The following is a 19205-nucleotide window of genomic DNA, read 5'->3' as shown; positions in this document are numbered from 1 at the left end:
ACTGAGTTGGAAGATCAGCCATGATCATATTGAATGGCGGTGCAGGCTGGAAGGGCCGAATGGCCTACTCCTGCACCTAATTTCTATGTTTCTATGAATATATATATATCTACACACATAAATAAGCAGATAAAGTGCAATAGGTTATTAAAGTTCAGATTTTTGTTTGAGTTGAGTTTAATAGTCTGATGGCTGTGAGGAAGAAGCTGTTCCTGATCCTGGATGTTGCAGATTTCAGGCTCCTGTACCTTCTACCTGAAGGCAGCGGAGAGATGAGTGAGTGGCCAGGATGGAATGGGTCCTTGATGATGCTGCCAGCCTTTTTGAGGCAGCGACTGCGATAGATCCCCTCGATGGCAGGGAGGTCAGAGCCGATGATGGACTGGGCAGCACTTCATCAGAAAAAGGAATAAAAATGTGAAAACAATTTGGTTTTTAGTTTTAAATTGCAAAGAGGGTGTGGGAGGGAGGGGTGGGATGAAGGGAATATCTCCGATTAGTGATCCATGGGAATAAGGCCATCCACACAACAGATTAATTACAAACAAAATGCTGGAGGAACTCAGCAGATCAGGCAGCAAACGGAATGGTCGATATATTGGGTGGAGAGCCTGCATCGGGACTGAGAATGTGGAGGGTAGTCGGTAGCCGGTATAATGATGTGAGAGGGAGGGGTATGAGCCGGGACATCCCTTGTATTGGGCTAAATTGGTTCGTCCGATATGGGACCACCCTTGACCCGTATTTGACTGGTACTATTCGGGTCGCGGGGACTATCGGGTCGGAGCGCCACGTCTTGCCGTGCCTCATCCGTCCTGACGTAGTGCAGCCCATGGAGTGCAGCAGCAGTGCCTCGCCCGTGGCCACGCCGGTCGGCAGCCCGGCCAGCTGCCCGACCTTCGGACCTTCGCTTACTGCCGACACCACCACCCCTCCTTGTCATGGCTGATCATCGGTTCCTGAGTTGGATTGGGCGCCGGACTTTGTGCGCAACGTCGCGCGGCCTGGGCCAAAACTCCTCAGCTGGTCCGCCGACTGGGCTTTGTGTGCAGTCCAGCACCCGGGCCAACTCATCATTCACCCAGCCACGGCCGAGTCGGTCAATGAATTGCCGTAGTGAATTTCTCCCTTATTTTCACCATTTGTCCCTTATTTGGGGGTGAGAAAGTTGGCAACCCTAGGTGAGGCATGGACTGACAAGGGATAGATGGGTGTAACCAGGAAGATGAGCCAGGCAGAGGGAGGGCTGTAAATACCAGAGAGAGGCTGCAGATGCTGGAACGTGAGATGTAAGGAATGTGATGTAAGGAAATGGTTAGGGCACGGAAGATGGGCAGATGGAAAGTGCGGGGGAAGGGAATGTGGCTCCCGGAAACTGGAAAATTGAGTGTTTATATAATTGTATTTGAACAACCCCAGGCAGAATTTGTGATGCTGCTCTTCTGAAAGAAATTGGTAAGAACCTTAAACCCTCCCTCACGTATACTCTGTGCTCCTTTGTCTCTCCTGTTGCCCCACCCCTTTCTCTCTCCTGTGTTCCCTGTTCTTCTTCCTTTCTGTTCTTCTTCCCCTCTCCTGGTCTTCTGCTCCTCTACTTCTTACTCTCTCCTGTCCCTCCACTCCTCCAGTCACCCATTGTAATTCCCCTTACCTACCTGGTTCCATATTCTCATCATCCCTCTCTTATCTAGGTACTCATCACCATTGTTACTGATCAGATTCCAGCATCTCTCGTGTTTCCATTCATCACCTCCCAGCAAAACTCCCTCTCTCCCTCTCCCATTCTGCCCCTCTGGCTTTATCTATCCCCATATTTCTCCCTCCTTATCTGTCTCAACCTATCAACCACCTGTCACTGACTTCCAGTCCCATTCCCTTCCCTATCCTCTCCACCCCCCCCCCCCCCCTTCACCCCAGCTCCATCCGCCCATCATCTCCCTTCTAACCTGGTTCCTGGTTCCACCGACCACCAGCCAGCCCCTGCCTCACCTCTCCCCCTCACCTCTTAATGCTGACTACCTCCTCAGTCCTGTTGACCTAAAATGTTGACTATCCCCTTTGCCTCCACCGATGCGGCCTCAGCCGCTGTTTCTCCAGCTGTTTGCTTTTTGCTTCAGATTACAGCATCTGCAGTCCCTTGTGTCAATAGATTAATGGGGGTAGTTACAGAGAACATGAGCAAAGGAACATAAAGGTTGGCAAGTGCATGGCAGTGGGGCATAGACTGCAGCTCGGGTTATGTACAGAGGGAGTTTATCTGGTTATTTATCACATGCTGATTCTGAGACTTTGCACAACACATCTGCAGTGATTCCTGTAACCCAACTGTGAGTACACTTGAAAAAGTGCATCGCTGGTTATTTGGAGATTTAAAGTTCTACAGAAATGCAGAGCTTTCTTTAATGCGGAGAAAGGTCCAAAGCCCAAGGATCACAAATTCAAAACAAAATTATCAAGAGGCGGAAGCAAAGTACTTTCCTCAGCTGGAAAGCAGTTTAAATATTTCAAAGAGCTGGTTATCAGGGTCGAGGGAGCGTAGTACAAAGTGGTCAACCGACGGGCTTTGCCTGGGGAGTAGCTGGGTTCAACGCAGACCTGTCTGGGTGTACTGTCGTTGCCCCGTTCCCAGCTTGTCAATTGATTGCCTGGAGTTGATTACAGGGAAACTTGCATCGGCGTGTGGTTAATTACTAACAGCGGCTGAGAAACCATTCACCATTCTGATGCATCAATGAAAAGCTTCTCTTCCATATTAGTAGTGACACATAAATACAGCCTTGCACGGCACATGCATGTGCTTTACAGATTTTGCTTCCACTCCCTTGTAATCTTACGTTGTGGTTTTGTGATTTACCACCCAGACACACCCAGACATGACAATCTTCCCTTCCCGGGTGGTTACCACCACGCGGACAGCCATAGCACAACGGCAGGGACTCCTGGATGTGGGTGCGAGCTGCATTAAGAGGCTTCAAGCTGTGGCGGATGCTTGGGGTTGTGGACAGGGTGGTGAGGGTTTGTAGAGGTGTCAGGGGTTATGGGGAGAAGGCAGGAGACTATTGTAGATAGGCTAAAAAGTTGTCATGGATGAAGGGGCTCAAGGGTTTCCTCAGCCTTCAGCTGAGCAAATTACTAACCCACTTTGTTTCCACCTCTTAATCATGCAACTACTTCTGGGTTGCCTGACTATAATTCTGCGACCAATTGATCTGACCAGTTTGAACACAATATTCAGTGCAGCCTCACACAGTTGTTCACAAGTGTGTGAGGAGGATATCATTGTAAAATAGTGGTACAGAACAAACCTCAGAGTCAGGTGGATGAGGATTATGAATGGAACACTGTGCTGGAGTAAGCACCGAGACGATGATACGTTGTGTGGATGAGGACTTTACCTGGTCTGGACCCTGGTTTATGCAGTTAGAAGCAGAAAACAATTCTAATGCAGACAAAATATTACATCCGCTGGGACATTTTGGTTCCTTGCATGGTTGCCAATTTGAGTTGGCCAAGTTCCTGGAGATTTCTTCCTAATTCCTGCACCTCTACAGGGAATGAGGCCATTGCATATGAGTAATCCTGCAAGGACTACATTATTGAGCTGTTCTAATTGTCCCCAGAAATGCACGTTAGCCAGGTCGGTTCAAAGGTCAAGAAAGAACCAATATATTGGCAGTTCCGAACCGCAGCAGACCCGAGAAGGAAAGTGTGACTAAACTTCCTTCCTGATGGAACCACTCTTTCAATAACTATTAGACAGTTTCAAGGCTACTGTTTCTGTTACTTGTATTTTTATTCATACCAGATTTATTTAATATTCACAAATCTAAATTCCCCAGCTACCATAATGAAATTCTAGTTCATGTCTCCTGGTTGATAGTGGAGGTCTCTGGAGACAAGCCTATAGTAATATAACCACAGTATTGCAGTAAACCATATAATCAGATGTCTTGTACTCGCATTCAATACAATACAATACAATTTATTCATTCTGTCACACAGGTGCCATCCCCATTTCCAATATTTGAATAAATAATAAACGAGAGAGTTCATAGAAACTGAGGGAGCACATTGTTGTGAATGGTCTCATTAATTTTCTCCAAATCACTCCCAGTGGTGACAGCTTCATTTCTGAAGAATTCAGGATAGCTCAGGCTTGTTGCCAACCCTCCTTCCTTAGTCCAACTGCTTTGCCACAGGGAAATAAATTCAAAACTGGCAGAAGACTCTATATCTGAGGTTGACAGAACGCCTTTTGCCAACAACAATGTTTCCTTTGTGTGAAAGCTGCACCTATTTGTTCAACCTCATCCTCCAACCTCACCGACTGTATCCGCTGTTCCAGGTGTGGACTATATATCGGGGAACGGGGCAGATAGATGGAAGGAGTAAGTGACAAACGCTAGGGATGAAAAGGGTGTCCGATAAGTAAAGTGGAGTCCAGGCATAAGCTCAGGGGCGACCGCGCTTTTGCGGTTGTAGCACCTAGACTATAGAACAGCATCCCTCTTCCCATCAGAACTGCCCCCTCCATCAACTCTTTTAAGTCTAGACTTAAACCTTATTTCTATTCGCAAGCCTTTCTTGAGGTCCTCTGAGGGAGTGCTGTATGTATGTATTTATAGAAACATAAAAAATAGGTGCAGGAGTAGGCCATTCGGCCCTTCGAGCCTGCACCGCCATTCGATATGATCATGGCTGATCCAATCCAATCCAATCCAACTTTATTTGTTAAGCACTTTAAAACAACCAATGTTGACCAAAGTGCTGTACAGAAGAATAAACAAGACATCATAAACAGACAACATAACAGAACATAACATAACAACTCACATAAGGCGCAAAAATTACATATGAAATACAACAATAAATTAAAAGACATAAAACATGAGTAAAAATAATAACCACGCAATAAAAGCAAACAAAATAAGAAATTAAATCAAGTAAATAAATAAAGTCGACATCTTACTGGGTATCAAAGGCCACGGAGAAGAGATGGGTTTTAAGAAGTGATTTAAAAACAGACAGAGAAGAGGCCTGTTTAATGTGGAGAGGCAGATCGTTCCATAATTTGGGTGCCGACACAGCAAAGGCACGGTCCCCTCTGAGCTTCCGCTTAGTTTTAGGCCCACTCAGAAGCAGCTGATTATCTGACCTGAGAGAGCAGGCGGGTGTATAAGGGTGTAGAAGCTCAGATAGGTAGGGCGGGGCAAGACCATTCAGGGATTTAAAAGCAAATAAAATAATTTTAAAATGGATCCTAAACTGATCATCCAACTCAGTATCCCATCCCTGCCTTCTCTCCATACCCTCTGATCCCTTTATCCACAAGGGCCACATCTAACTCCCTCTAAAAGATAGCCAATGAACTGTGGCCTCAACTACCTTCTGTGGCAGAGAATTCCACAGATTCACCACTCTCTGTGTAATCTGTGGAATTGTAACTGTATGAATTGTTGATCTATGTATCACTGTTTGTAGCACGTTAATACCTTGCTATAGAAATAAAATTGACGACTTAACTTGACTTGAGAGTTAACGGTTCAGTTGAAGAGCTTTATTGTAAAGAGGGTGTCAGAAGTTATGGGGAGAAGGAAGGAGAATAGAGTTAGGAAGGAGAGATAGATCAGCCATGATTGAATGGTGATCGATGGGCCGAATGGCCTAATTCTACTCCTATCATTTATGAACATGATCTTATGGGAGAGAGAGATAGCACTGGTCCTTTCTGCACTCTCCTATATTGAGGGCTCCAGACATGCAATGTGCAGCCTGGTCCACGCAGTGCCCGCCGCGGCCGCCAGGTGGAGCAGCCGCCGGCGATCCGCACTGAGACCACGTGGCCAGACCGCCGGACGGTGTCGGCCCCGATTGGTGAATCCGCCCTAGCAACGGTGACCGCGACGCTTCCAATCAGAGCGGGCGTTACTGTTGCCAGGGCCGCGATGTGATGGCGGTGCCGGCGGCCAGCGGCTGCTATGTCGGGGGAGTGAGGCGTCAACTGCGGGACGGTGAGGCTGGTGGACGAGAGAGAGAGGGGGGAATGGATGATGGGGGGAGAAGGGGTCGTGAGGGAGAGGGGCTGAGTGTGAGGGGAGGGTTTGAGGGTGTGGGAGTGAGGATGTGAGCGGACGGTGAGTGGGAGAAACATAGAAACATAGAAAATAGGTGCAGGAGTAGGCCATTCGGCCCTTCCAGCCTGCACCGCCATTCAATATGATCATGGCTGATCATCCAACTCAGTATCCCGTACCTGCCTTCTCTCCATACACCCTGATCCCCTTAGCCACAAGGGCCACATCTAACTCCCTCTTAAATATAGCCAATGAACTGGCTTCGACTACCCTCTGTGGCAGAGAGTTCCAGAGATTCACCACTCTCTGTGTGAAAAAAGTTCTTCTCATCTCGGTTTTAAAGGATTTCCCCCTTATCCTTATGCTGTGACCCCTTGTCCTGGACTTCCCCCAACATCGGGAGCAATCTTCCTGCATCTAGCCTGTCCAACCCCTTAAGAATTTTGTAAGTTTCTATAAGATCTCCTCTCAATCTCCTAAATTCTAGAGAGTATAAACCAAGTCTATCCAGTCTTTCTTCATAAGACAGTCCTGACATCCCAGGAATCAGTCTGGTGAACCTTCTCTGCACTCCCTCTATGGCAATAATGTCCTTCCTCAGATTTGGAGACCAAAACTGTACGCAATACTCCAGGTGTGGTCTCACCAAGACCCTGTACAACTGCAGTAGAACCTCCCTGCTCCTATACTCAAAGAAGCTATGAGGGGAAACTGAGTGAGGCCATGGGGGTAGGTGTGGGTGTGAGGGGAGGATGTGAGAGTGTGAGGGGAGTGTGTGGGGGGTGAGAGTGTGGGTTTGGGGATGAGGGAGTGAGGGGACACAGTGTGAGTGAGGCCATGGGGGTAGGTGTGGGTGTGAGGGTCACAGTTTGACCTGTTTTTACAAAATGTTAAATGGTCAGCTCGACCTAGATTACAAAACCTACACCAAACCCAAACCAATTAGGATGGTTTACACCAAACCCAATCAATTAGGTGCAGACGAGGGCATTCGATCCAATTTGAGATTCCAGCTACTAAGACAGATGTGTACAGCAATTTGTTCTTCTCCCGCACAAGTAAAGCATGGAATAATCTTCACCCTACCATAGTTACCCAACCAGATGCAACTAAATTTAAGATAGCTCTTTCTTCCCAAAAACCCTTTCTGGCTTAAGTCCTTCCTCCACCACCTCCAGTTTAAATTCTATTTGGAATATTTTGGAGGACCAAGAAACCAAGAAGAAGAAGACGAGAGGAGTGTGAGAGGGTGAAGGTGTGAGGTGAGAATGAGGCAGGGGGATGGGGTGGATTGATATGTTATTGGATACTGAGGAAAACAAGGGATCTGGAGACAGACTGGAAAAGTAGAGATAGGGTGGAAGATGAGCTGCAATATTGAATGATAGGCTAGGGTCAGGGACTCATATAACTTTATTATGTAAGTCAATTTAGCATCTGTCTGACTTTGATCAGGATTTCAAAAGTGACAATTTGCTACATTTTCCAAATAATGGGAACAAGAGGATTGTTTGTCGGCTCTCTGTGTTGTACCATCTTTCTCTGAGGAGGAAGCTGTCACACAGGGCTTCTTTGCGACTCCTAACTTTTTTGAGGGAAAACTTTGTTCAGAGGAATGAGGGAAGGGAAGTTGCATCTTTCAGTAAACAGCACATAATAGGCTTTGAAGCCAGCTACACTGCCTTAACTCAGTGATCCACTGGGTAATCTCATCGATGTGTGTAGACCTACTAACTATTGCAGTGAATTAGATTGTTATAAATGTAAGGGACTAGAGCACCTATAGTAGTGAAGCGATCTTACTTCTTCACTCCCTTACTCCCTCTTTGCCCCCTCTCCCCCCCCCCCCCCCCCCCAGCCCCTCACCCCTCACCCCCCTCGGCCCTCACCCCCAGCGGTAGATCTGTTCAGATTAGGATTATGGAATTGGAAGTGCAGTTTGTTCCTGTGGTAGACTTGGAGCTGTAGCCATCATTTACTATTGTCAATCGTAAATTAACTTCAATTCTTCACACCCCCAGGAGCTCTCAGTTAATTTTACACCCTGGTTTTAAAGAGATCAGAGAAATGCTTACAAATTTCAACTGCAATTTAGAGCGTTTATTTTCCAATTATTTTGCGTCTGCAATGGTCTTGACAAATGCATACAAAGTGCAGAGCTGTGAGTGCACACCTGGCAACAACAGTGGCTATTGTAGCTAATCACGACTTTTGTCTTTCCAGGCTTCGGTCGGTATACTTATCCAAACAGTTTCTTTAAATATGAGGGAGAATGGAAAGATGGGAAAAAGCATGGTAGGTTTTCTATGTGTTGCTTACTTCGGTTTAACATGTTTTGATGATTTCTTAGATTAAGTCCTATAAGATAAAGATTTGTATTCATGTACTCAGGATGTCCCAGAGGCATTGCAGTCATCAACATAGTTTACTTTAGAGATACAGTGTGGAGCCAAGTCCATCAGCCCACCGAGCAGGTGCTGACCAGCAATCACCCCCGCACATTAGCACTATCTACACACTCGGGCCAATTTACAATTACTGAAGCCAATTAATCTACAATCGTGTATGTCTTTGGTGTGTGGGATGAAACCGGAGCACCCAGAGAAAACCAATGCGGTCACAGGGAGAATATACAGACAGCACCCAGATTCAGGATCCATCCCAGCACGCTGTAAGGCAGCAACTCTACCACTATGCCACTATGCCACCCCAAAGTTCTGAAGATAGACACACAAAGCTGAAGTAACTCAGCGGGACAGGGAGCATCTCTGGAGAGAAGGAATGGGTGACGTTTCAAGTCGAGACCCTTCTTCAGACACAAAGTTCTGAAGTTCTTTCCTTAATATAGGGAAAGACTTTAAATATGCATAGCAGGCTCCCACAAATAGCAACATGATAGTGACCTGTTTACTTCTGTTGGCTGAGTGATACTTACTAAATGAATTTTCCTTACGTTGGGTCTGGGTCTGAAGAAGGGTCCCAACCTGAAACGTCAGCTATTCATGTTTTCCAGAGATGCCGACTGACCTGCTGAGTTACTCCAGCACTTTGTATCTTTTATGTGCCTTGCATTGCCATGCCTCATTTATATCCATTATAAACAGTATAAAGTCATATAAAAAGCACTGCACTATGAAACAGTAGCACCTCTTTGGCATGGCTGGAGTGCCAACCTAGACCCATTTGGTCATATCTATAGAGTGGGACTTGAAATCAATCCTTTCTGATTTCAAGGTGAAAATGCTACCACTGAGCCACACCTGACAATTGTAAATTCTTTCTCAATTTTTTTTGTTACACGTCTATTAATGACAGGGTCTAAGTAATTGATACATATGCTCTGCTCTAGGTTTCCAATTGCCTGTTAAAAGCTTTTGGATTTCATATTTGTCTTTTTATCCCTCCTGTTTCATCCCTCCGCTTTCCAAACAAACCTTTCACAAACAAGAACATTTGGATTTGCCATTGCTTGCAGTCAACTTTCTGTGATTTGTCCCTACGGTGCATAGTTAACATTTGATCGTTGGCTCTGTAAGACACAAAATATTGTAATTCATTATTGTTTTATGATATTGATATTGTATATGTACTTAAACGTAAATTTGTCCATACCAGGTCACGGAAAGTTTCTAATGAAGGATGGCAGTTACTACGAGGGGGAGTTAGTGAATGGAGAAATAGAAGGGAATGGGGTTCGATATTGGGCCTCCTCAGGTATATAAACACCTCTCACCTGTTATAATTCAGAGACATTATATTTTGAAAAATAGTGCTTCGTAAGGCAGACAGTGATGGTGGAAGAGTCTGCAAAAGTGAGTTAACATTGTAGGACAGGCAGCATCTGTGGAGAGAAGGAATGGGTGATGTTTCGGGTCGAGATCCTTCTTCAGACTGAGAGTCAGTGACTCGCAGTCGGAAGTAGGGTATAGATCCGAATCGTCACCCATTCCTTCTCTCCAGAGATGCTGCCTGTCCCGCTGAGTTACTCCAGCACTTGTGCCTATCTTTGGTTTAAACCAGCATCTGCAGTTCCTCCCACACAATTAAGTTAGTGCATTTGATATACCAATAGTGTACCATTCAAAGGATTAAATGTTATTACCTTGTTGTTGTCAGTGATTTTGTTTCATGTGTCTTTTGTTCTTTCCTTGTTTTTCCTTTATTGGCAGGTCTTCATCTGCAGATCCTGTATTGTTTATTGTATATTAGAATGGCTAGAGTTACAAATGAATCTAGTTAATAAATAACAAGATACCTTTGAATCTCACTTTTAAACAGTGAAACATCCTAAGACATCCCATGTTGTAAAAAAATGAAAATGAGCCAAAAAATAAATTTAGGAACCAGATATTTAAAAAAATATCTAAATTGTGGTGAATGGTTTAAGGGAGGGAATTCCAGCACTTGGGGCTTAAGCATCTGAAGACATGATCAGTAAAGATGAAGTATTTAAAACAGAAATTTCACAAGAGGCCAGATTTGAACTTGGGGATCTTGGAGGGTTTTAGGAATGAAGGAATTTACAAGGATAGAGAAGAATGAGATGGTTGATGAATATGAAAACAAGAAGAAGACAATGATTTGTAAATTATATTCTAATGTGCATTTGTGCGTATTGTAGGCCGAGGTATGTGTGGGGTGAAAGATGGTTTACTATCATCTCCACCATTGGTGAAGAATCTGCTTGGCTCATTTTCTTGGCTGATAGATAAGTAATCATGGCTTGGGGAAGCAGTGGAAGACATGCAAAGAATCACAGGCCCTTGAAGCAGTTCCTTGCAAAGTTTCAGTACCTCGAGGGAATTTAGGGCTCATAAAATAGAACATCACAGTGCAAGAGGCCATTTATTCTGTCAAGTTTGCACCGACTCTTTCACCAGATCTTTTCTATGAGATTAGAAACGTCTCTGATTCTTTCTGCAGTTTCATGTAGTATTTTCTCCTTCGTGTATTTATCCAATTCACTTCTAATGGATGAAATTGAAGTGCCTAGTGTCTTGTGTAACTCCCTGGCAGGAACTTGCAGTTTAGAACAAAAAACTAAGTACTGGAGGAACTCAGCAGGTGGCATCTGTGCAGGGAATGGATAGATGACATTTCCTGTGGGTCCCTTCTTTAGACTGGCCAAAAATATCGGAAGAGGGCCCTGACCTGATATGTCGCCTGTCCATTCCCTCCACTGAGTTCCACCAGCACTCTGTATTTTGCTTCAGATTCCAACATCTGCAGTTCCTTATGTCTCCATTTGCAATCTGGAGTTGGCTCAATCCCTTGCGGTGAACCTGTACTTCGGCTGGGTCTTCTGAAATTAAATGGGAACATACGGGGCCAGGATAGTGTGCACATGTGGAATGCTGCAAATATCTTTGAGAGCTGTATCACCCATTGCCTTGAACTAGCTGGAACAGTCACGAAACATCTAGAAAATAATAATAGAAAATGCTTTTACTTTTTTGAAAGGAAATGAGTATTGTGGGCAGTTCAGCCAGGGAGAGGTCCACGGATATGGAGTAATGAAGTACTTTGATGGTACCCTGTACGAGGGCGAGTTCAATTATGGTGCCCGTGCAGGTGAATAACATTTTTATAGTCTGATTTAAAAAAAAATGCTTTTACTCCAATCTGCAGCTTTGCAGATTCATGTATTGCTTTCTGCTGTAACTATAAATACAGAATGACAAGATGAATCCCGGCTTAATCCAAGCAGAATATATAACTCAACCTTTTTCCTCTATTTAGGGCATGGAGCACTGACTGATAAGCAGGGTCAGATATATAGAGGTGCCTTCCATAACCATATGAAACATGGAGAAGGAGAGTTATTCTACAAGTAAGTGAAGAGCATTTGTGAGGTGCTCCAATTTACACGTACAGCTGGTAGTACATCTGCACACAAAATATGTACATAATACACACACAACACATCCAAATCCACACAGAGAATGTTCCCAGAGATTCAGATATATGTGTATACAAACACACCACACACGTGTGAGCAAACACACACGTGCGCACACACAACACAATATGCTTAAGGTCACAAACCAATATCACAGCATGATTACAGTATAAAAGTTAAAGCATTTGGCCTATCATACCATATCTCCTCTATGTAAGATTAATCCGGCTAGTCTAATTTCCCTGCCTTCAAAATTCTTTACTTTCTAGATATTACATCAACTCTCTTCAGTCGGAATCCTTTGATTCGTTCGTTGTTGCTAGTTTATTTCTAGTGAACTGCTGTATTCGCTCTAAATGTTTTACATCTTTCTTAAAGGCAATTGGTTCACTTGAGATACCCTCTGTACCCAGTACAGAGCACCATAGCCCAGTTGTGGCAAAACCAACACTTTATAAATGTTCATAATGATTTTCCCACTGTTCTCTATGCTTCTATAACGCTCAAGATTCTTTTTTAACCGCTTTTTGACCTGTTCTGGTACTTTCAATGAACAATGCACAGATTGACAAACACAGAGACACGTACAGGCAAACAACGAGGCACACAGGTACATATACACACACATGCAAGTGAAGTGATACTTTAGAATACATGGAGTGAGCACCATTTGGATGCTCACAGCTGTGTTCAGCTGCACGCTTACCTGATCTTCATAAAGCTTTTTTTTCCTTGTATGCTTTTGTCTTCCTTGTCCTTCTCCAATCTTGGAAAACCCAAAATCAGAATCCTAAGTATGGTGAATGAGAGGACGAAATTAAATCATGATTTTTGGAGGGAATTTCTCCCACATCCCTCTGACCTGTAAATCAATCTAACCTGAATCGTGGCTTTTGAGCAAGGTAGCAATGCGTGATAGGTTTCATGAAACAAGATCAGCTGACATTGAGTGTCATCAGAATAGGACCAAAGGGAGCTGGCTGACAGAGAACAAAAACGATTTAAATACATGGTTCCTGCTCTCGTAGGCACAACATATGGGGCTAGGCATTCTACTGATCATGAACTTCTTAATGCCATTACGGATGAAAATGATTGCATCAACTAGAACTAATGACTTCTATATTGCAGGTTTATGAAGTCTTTGTTGCTCCATTGATACAAATTTCAGCCTGTATCATCTTGAATGAATTATTTTGTGAAGAATTTCATTAATATAGAGTTACTCATCCACTCAACGGCATGTTTTAATGATCTTGTGCCATTGTTTCACGCCATGACATTCCTCAGAGCCATTGCCTAGCTCCTCTCAAGCAACTTTCTCAACCTAGTCCTTCATTGGTACTGATTATCTCCCTTTGTTTACATAATAATGTTCAGTTGTGGATGTGTGCTGACTTTGTTTAAGAATGCAGGGGAACAAAGACAGATGTAAGTAAATCAACCTGAATTCATGCTTCTGCATTTTTTCCAGTAGCCCCACTGGCAATGTGTAAATGGATGTCACATAAGGAAGACAATAGGCTTAAGGGCCTGTCCCACTTGGCCGTCATTCACGTGCCATTTATGCGACCAGCTAGCGTGTGGGTAGCGTGTGGGTAGCGCGGGACGGGCGCATGGAGTGGTGTGGAGGAGTGTGGACTTCGTCCTGCACTAAATCTTTGCGCACCACCGGCCTGTCGCGTAATTGACAGCCAAAGTGGGACAGGCCCAAGACCCTGGCGCGGCGCAACGTCTCACCTCCAACAGCAGCAGAAGCAGGCAAACGATCTCCGAGCTCAGCCTGGGGCTCACAGCCGTTGCGGATCCGGATCCGCCCCCACTCCTACTCCCAGAGCGGGGCCAAGACAATTGGAGAGAGACACAAAATGCTGGAGTAACTCAGCGGGAGCGGTAGCATCCCTGGAGAGAAGGAACGGATGATATTTCGGGTCGAGATTCTTCTTCAGTTTGAAGAAGGGTCTCGACCCAAAATGTCATCCATTGCTTCTCTCCAGAGATGCTGCCGGTCCCGCTGAGTTACTCCTGCATTTTGTGTCTATCTTCAAATGACGTCACGCGCTCCAGACGGCTGTGCGGATGCATGATGACGCGTGCGACCGTCGCGCGACTGTCACTACCGGCCTGTCGTGTAAATGACGGCCAAGTGGGACAGCCCTTTACTGGAGATACCCTCTGTAGTGAAATCAATTGCTAGTCATCCACTGGCTGGACTTTTTTTGTGCAAAGATCAACCAGTTTTTGCAGATAACAGAAGCACTTGGCACGAATGAGCATTTTCATGAAAGAAGTACCAATATAGTAGGGACAAAACATTAAAATATAGGTTGGATTGCGAGAACAGAAAGACCTGCTTTGTGTTAATTTATTCACTGGCAAGGGAAACGTTATCATTCATCACTAATTACCCTTGAAATGTTCGCAGTGAGCTTGAACTGTAGTTAATGTTACGATGTTACTCTGCAGTGCAATTGAATTTCAACACATAAAATCCTGAGATGTCTTGATTTGGTGGATATGGAGAGGTTGTTTCTTCCTGCGGTGAATCTAGAACAAGAGGTCAACTTTTACAAGTAAAGGTTTGCCATTTGAGAAAGAGTGAGACAAAAAAAATTCTGTTTGAAGTTTGTGAGTTCTTGGAATACTCTCAAAACACGGTGAAAACACAGACTTAAAATTTTTTTTAGGCAAAAGTAGAAAGATTCTTGATATGCAAGGTAGCCAGGAAAGTGGAGTTAAGGTTACACACAGAAATTACTAAATTTTGGACAAAGTTTAAGGGTCTGGGTGACATATTTCTGATGCTAATTCGTATGTTTGTATGCTCATAAAGGATTCCAGTTTGTTCTGTGTTCAGTACACATGACAATTAAACACTCTTGACTTTTGAAGTTTTGAGTTATTCCAGCATTTTGTGTATATCTTCGGTGTAAACCAGCATCTGCAGTTCCTTCCTACACAGTTCTACAGGCATGGAATAATGCAAGGAAGGGTGGTGTCCTCCAGACATATAGTCGTGCTGGGCTGCAAGTCTAAGGACATTAATGAGGCACAAGTCAGCAGGCGCAGAGTAATACGGGAATATACATCAGGTAGTAGAGAGTAAGGCATGGTTACAGTACTCTGTGTTTCAACCAGCGAACTCTTTGTGTGTTTTGGCAAGTTGTACAGCGAGTCTTGAACTATGGAGTCAAAAAATTTCAGTGGGCGTCTGGAAATTCTGAAAATGTAAATCTGCTGCCAAAAGTCTTCTGTTTAAATTGATGTTTACTTTCATGGAAATCTAAGAGCTTTAATTGATTGTTATGTTGTTAGAGTTTTCAATAATCTTCATTAGCATGGTTTGACACTTTGTCCTAACTACTCTGCAGGTTTGAACCTGGCTAAAGGTGGTTAGCTGGTGTTGAACCTGGTAAACCATAGCGGAAGCTGGTCTGGGCCACTCCTTATGCCAACACGCCTGCACTTTCCAACTGAGAGCTCTGGATGGTGTTGAGGAACAAGCATTCCATTCAATTTCTTCACCTCTCACTTCCTATAACACAGAGGCATTGAGGCCAGTTATTGACTTCTCTCGTTGCCAATGAACTTGTCAATCTGCGCTGACCGGTGATTAAGCAGGGTCCTCTCCACATTGTAGGATTCCTTGTAATACTGGCTATTACTTCTAATCAAGCACCAGTTAGACGACTTACCACTCTGACAGTGATGATTTTGAGTAAATGATGAAATGATAATTTATTGTCACTCCTCTAGTACAGTGGTTAGTATCCCCGCCTGTCATGCGGGAGACCGGGGTTCAATTCCCCGCCGGGGAAGTACTATTATTTTCCCCATTGAGAAATCAATAATCTTAACATTTATTTAAAGGGTGGCATGGTGGCGCAACAGTAGAGTTGCTGCCTGAAAGCGCCTGAGACTCTGATCCGATCCTGACTATGGGTGCTGTCTCTATGGAGTATGCACGTTTTCCCCGTGACCTGCGTGGGTTTTTTCGAGGTGCTCCAGTTTCCACCCACACTCCAAAGACGTACAGGTTTGTAGGTTAATTGGCTTCGGTAAAATTATAAATTGTCCCTAGTATGTGTGTAGGATAGTGTTAGTGTGCTGGTCGGCAAGGACTCAGTGGGCCAAAGGGCCTGTTCCCGCACTGTATCTCTAAACTAAACTAAATATAGTTGCCTCAGACCATTTATCGTTTTGAAAGTCTTTGGCAGAAGGTGTAATGTCTGGATCACTTTCTTCCATTACCTAAGAATTAAGAAGTAAAATAAATGCTCTTTCAATAGCAAGCAGATGGGAATTGTGTATCTCAACGTTAGAAATGAAAAGAGCTAGATTATACAGTCAATGACAAAGACTAGTGTTTGCACCAGTGTCATGTAGTATGGCCTGGTACCAGTGGACTCCACGGCATAGATTTTCCTTCCCTAAATCAGGCAGCTATCAGTGGAGTCAATGAGAAAGAAAAAAGGACCTGCATTTATTTGGAGCCTTTCATGTCCCTTAAGTGCTTTATAGAGTTTTCAATAATCTTCATTTGATTTAAGAAGCTTGGTCATTGTGGAAGTGAAGGAAGTAGTATTGAAGAGCTCTGAGAGCTAGCATACCAGAAAATCAAAAGGTCCAGTTTTATAATTTTATTAAACATTTTACAATAAGATCAAGACTTGCGGGTAGATCAAGGCAGAAGATGAATTATCAAAATAAACTTTAAAAATAATTTCTATTTTGGAACAATTATCAATCTGGGAGCCTGATAGTCTGCAAAAAAATGTTTTTTTTGGGACCAGTGGGTTTGTTTAGCAATAATTATGACTTAATGCATTGTTTGAAAACTCAGTTACATTTAATACAACAAGATGTAACATTTTCAGTGCATTTTACAGCAAGAATATTTGATCAAAGGGATTGGGTAACCTGGAGGTCAAATAAGTGGAGTTGCATTTAGAGGTCAGGAACTCAATCGAGAGACAAAAGGTTTAATCTCACCACAACAGCAAAGGACTTCACATGAAAGTGAAATATAAAGCTACCATCAGTAAATGGTAATTACAAACTTAATGGTTGTTGTAAAAATCCAAGGGCTTCACTAATGCGAGGCAAGCCATCAAACAACATAAATGCTTCTTACTCCCCACCACCTCAGTTCTGGAGCATTTAGAGATGAGCATTAAGCACCTACAATGCCAGCAACACCCACATCTCACAAATGGTTCAATTTAAAAAAATCATCTATTCACTGATTCCATATTGATTGCCCCCCCCCCCCCTTGACAAAAACGTAACTGCACCATCATGTGGGAAGGTAGATGGTCAGCAACAGCAGGACCTGCATTTCATTGTTTAGCTTGTATGTCTTTCAGATGCATCTGTGGGGTCTCCATTTAGCAGTAAGTGTTAAAACCCATCCCATTATACTAATCACGATTTATGGTCTGTTGTTGATTGGAAAGTAGGCAATGGAAAGTAATACTGTAAGTAATATAAATGTTGCGTCCTCAGAGTCAGGCTTCACCTTCAGGACAGTAGAATAGTGTGGCCTTGTCTTGTTCTACTTTGATTTTCCACTACTTGAAATAGAACTCCAGCACAGGTGAAGACAGACAGACGGGGAAGTGAGTAAGTTAGTGAAGATTCAGGGATTTGATTAAAAAATAAACTCCTAGAAATACTTAGTAGGTCGGGTAGCAGTGTTGCGAGTAACAGAGTTAACACTTTGGGTCACCAGAACTAATGTTTGGGTGATGGATTAGCATTGAGCCAAATCTCAGCAGCTGTCATCTTAGATTTGTTCAGCGAAAGTATTGCCAATGCAATTTCATCAAAGCCTTTGCTTATTGGCGATCCACTACCATCCTCTGTAATTTCTTAAATTAAGTAAAATGGTGCTGTGAAAATTTAATAAAATGAATTTAAGAAAATCTTTGTGGTCATGGCTCTTTAAAACTGTAAAATGTCAAGATTTTTGCAGAAAAACTCATACCTGGCAGCAAAGTGTGGCTAATGCTGTGCTTGTAGATTTAAGCATGAAGTTGCGAGTGTACACTGGATCTTATGGTACTTCCTCTCTGTCTCGCTTCACTTCAGGAAACTCCAGTAGACCGTCTGGAGCCTGCAGTGAGCAGATTTATTTATTTTTCTGCAGCTTGAGCATACCAACAACAGCAAAGCAGAAAACTTTCCAATAGCGAATTGGCAGGCACCGCTTCTTGAGCTGAATTGATGTGCTCTGTCCTAATATTTAGCCAGCAGTTTCTTTGCCTTCTCTTATTTTTCTATAGGTTGCTGATTCATGCAGATTTGAGGTTCTATGGGCAATGCAAGCCTCTGGTGCTCTGCTTAGGAGAGGCAAAGTGTATTGGCTGGCTTACATAGAACAGCACAGGAACGGGCCCTTCGGCCCACAATGTCCAAGCCGAACATGATGCCAAGCTAAAATAATCTCCTCTGCCTCCCCATGATCCATATCCCTCCATTCCCTGCATATCCATGTGCCTACCTAAAAGCCTCTTAAATGTCACTATCGTATCTGCCTCCTCCACCATCACCACCCCTGGCAGTGCACTCGGGACACCCACCACATTCTATGGTAAAAAACAAACTTGCCCCTCACCTTAAAGCTATACTCAGTAGTCTTTGACATTTCCACCCTGGGAAAATGGTTCTGACTGTTTACCCTATCTATTTTATATTCCTCTAACATCTTTCCTCAACTTCCAATGTTCCAGAGAAAACAATCAGAGTTGTCCAACTTCTCCCTTATAGCTAAAAGCTTCTAATCCAGGAATCATTCTGGTAAATCTCTTTTGTACCCTCTCCAAAGACTCCACACCCCACCTGCAATAGGGCTACCAGAACTGCACACAATGCTCCAAATGTGGCCCAACCAAAGGCCTATAAAGCCAAAAAAGGCTCGTCTACCAAGAAAGAATTGCAGCAAAATCCAATAATCTCATTATCTGTATTGATCTTTTCAGAAGTTCTAACTACGCCGTGACCGGAAGCAAAACAATCCTAAGTGCCTTCTCTCCACCCGTTACTACCCCTTCCACAACTATTATAATCTCTAGTCCAGGGTTTCCAAGAAATGTGTTTCTTGCCATTCCTCTTGAGATCAGCCAAACTCAGTGCCAACAGAGACGGCATTTTTGTCGTGCTCAGTTACAAACTGCTTAAAGTTCTTCCGTCTATATGGAGAGGTGGGAATGGTGGAATTAACCTCTCCGATG

At 43.8% G+C, this 19205-nt stretch overlaps 1 protein-coding gene across 4 annotated transcripts in view; it reads left to right on the top strand.

Annotated features, from left to right (window-relative positions):
• The first annotated feature begins 5908 nt into the window (after positions 1-5908).
• The window catches only part of morn1 (MORN repeat containing 1), a 168235-nt gene continuing 154938 nt past the window's right edge, over positions 5909-19205 (top strand). For 3 of the 4 annotated variants that reach the window (XM_033048113.1, XM_033048112.1, XM_033048114.1), the window contains exons 1-5: positions 5931-6011; positions 8298-8369; positions 9690-9788; positions 11535-11645; positions 11814-11904. In XM_033048113.1, coding sequence (XP_032904004.1) covers positions 5951-6011; positions 8298-8369; positions 9690-9788; positions 11535-11645; positions 11814-11904 — 434 coding nt within the window. In that variant the 5' untranslated portion in view covers positions 5931-5950. Of the gene's footprint in view, positions 6012-8297; positions 8370-9689; positions 9789-11534; positions 11646-11813; positions 11905-19205 lie in introns of all 4 variants that reach the window. The other variant, XM_033048111.1, reaches the window with a different exon arrangement.

This window comes from Amblyraja radiata, chromosome 31 (genome assembly GCF_010909765.2).
Source record: "Amblyraja radiata isolate CabotCenter1 chromosome 31, sAmbRad1.1.pri, whole genome shotgun sequence".
Taxonomy (NCBI): Eukaryota; Metazoa; Chordata; class Chondrichthyes; order Rajiformes; family Rajidae; genus Amblyraja; species Amblyraja radiata.
The sequence above is the reverse complement of the archived record's forward strand: the minus strand, read 5'-3'. Positions and strand labels throughout refer to the sequence as shown.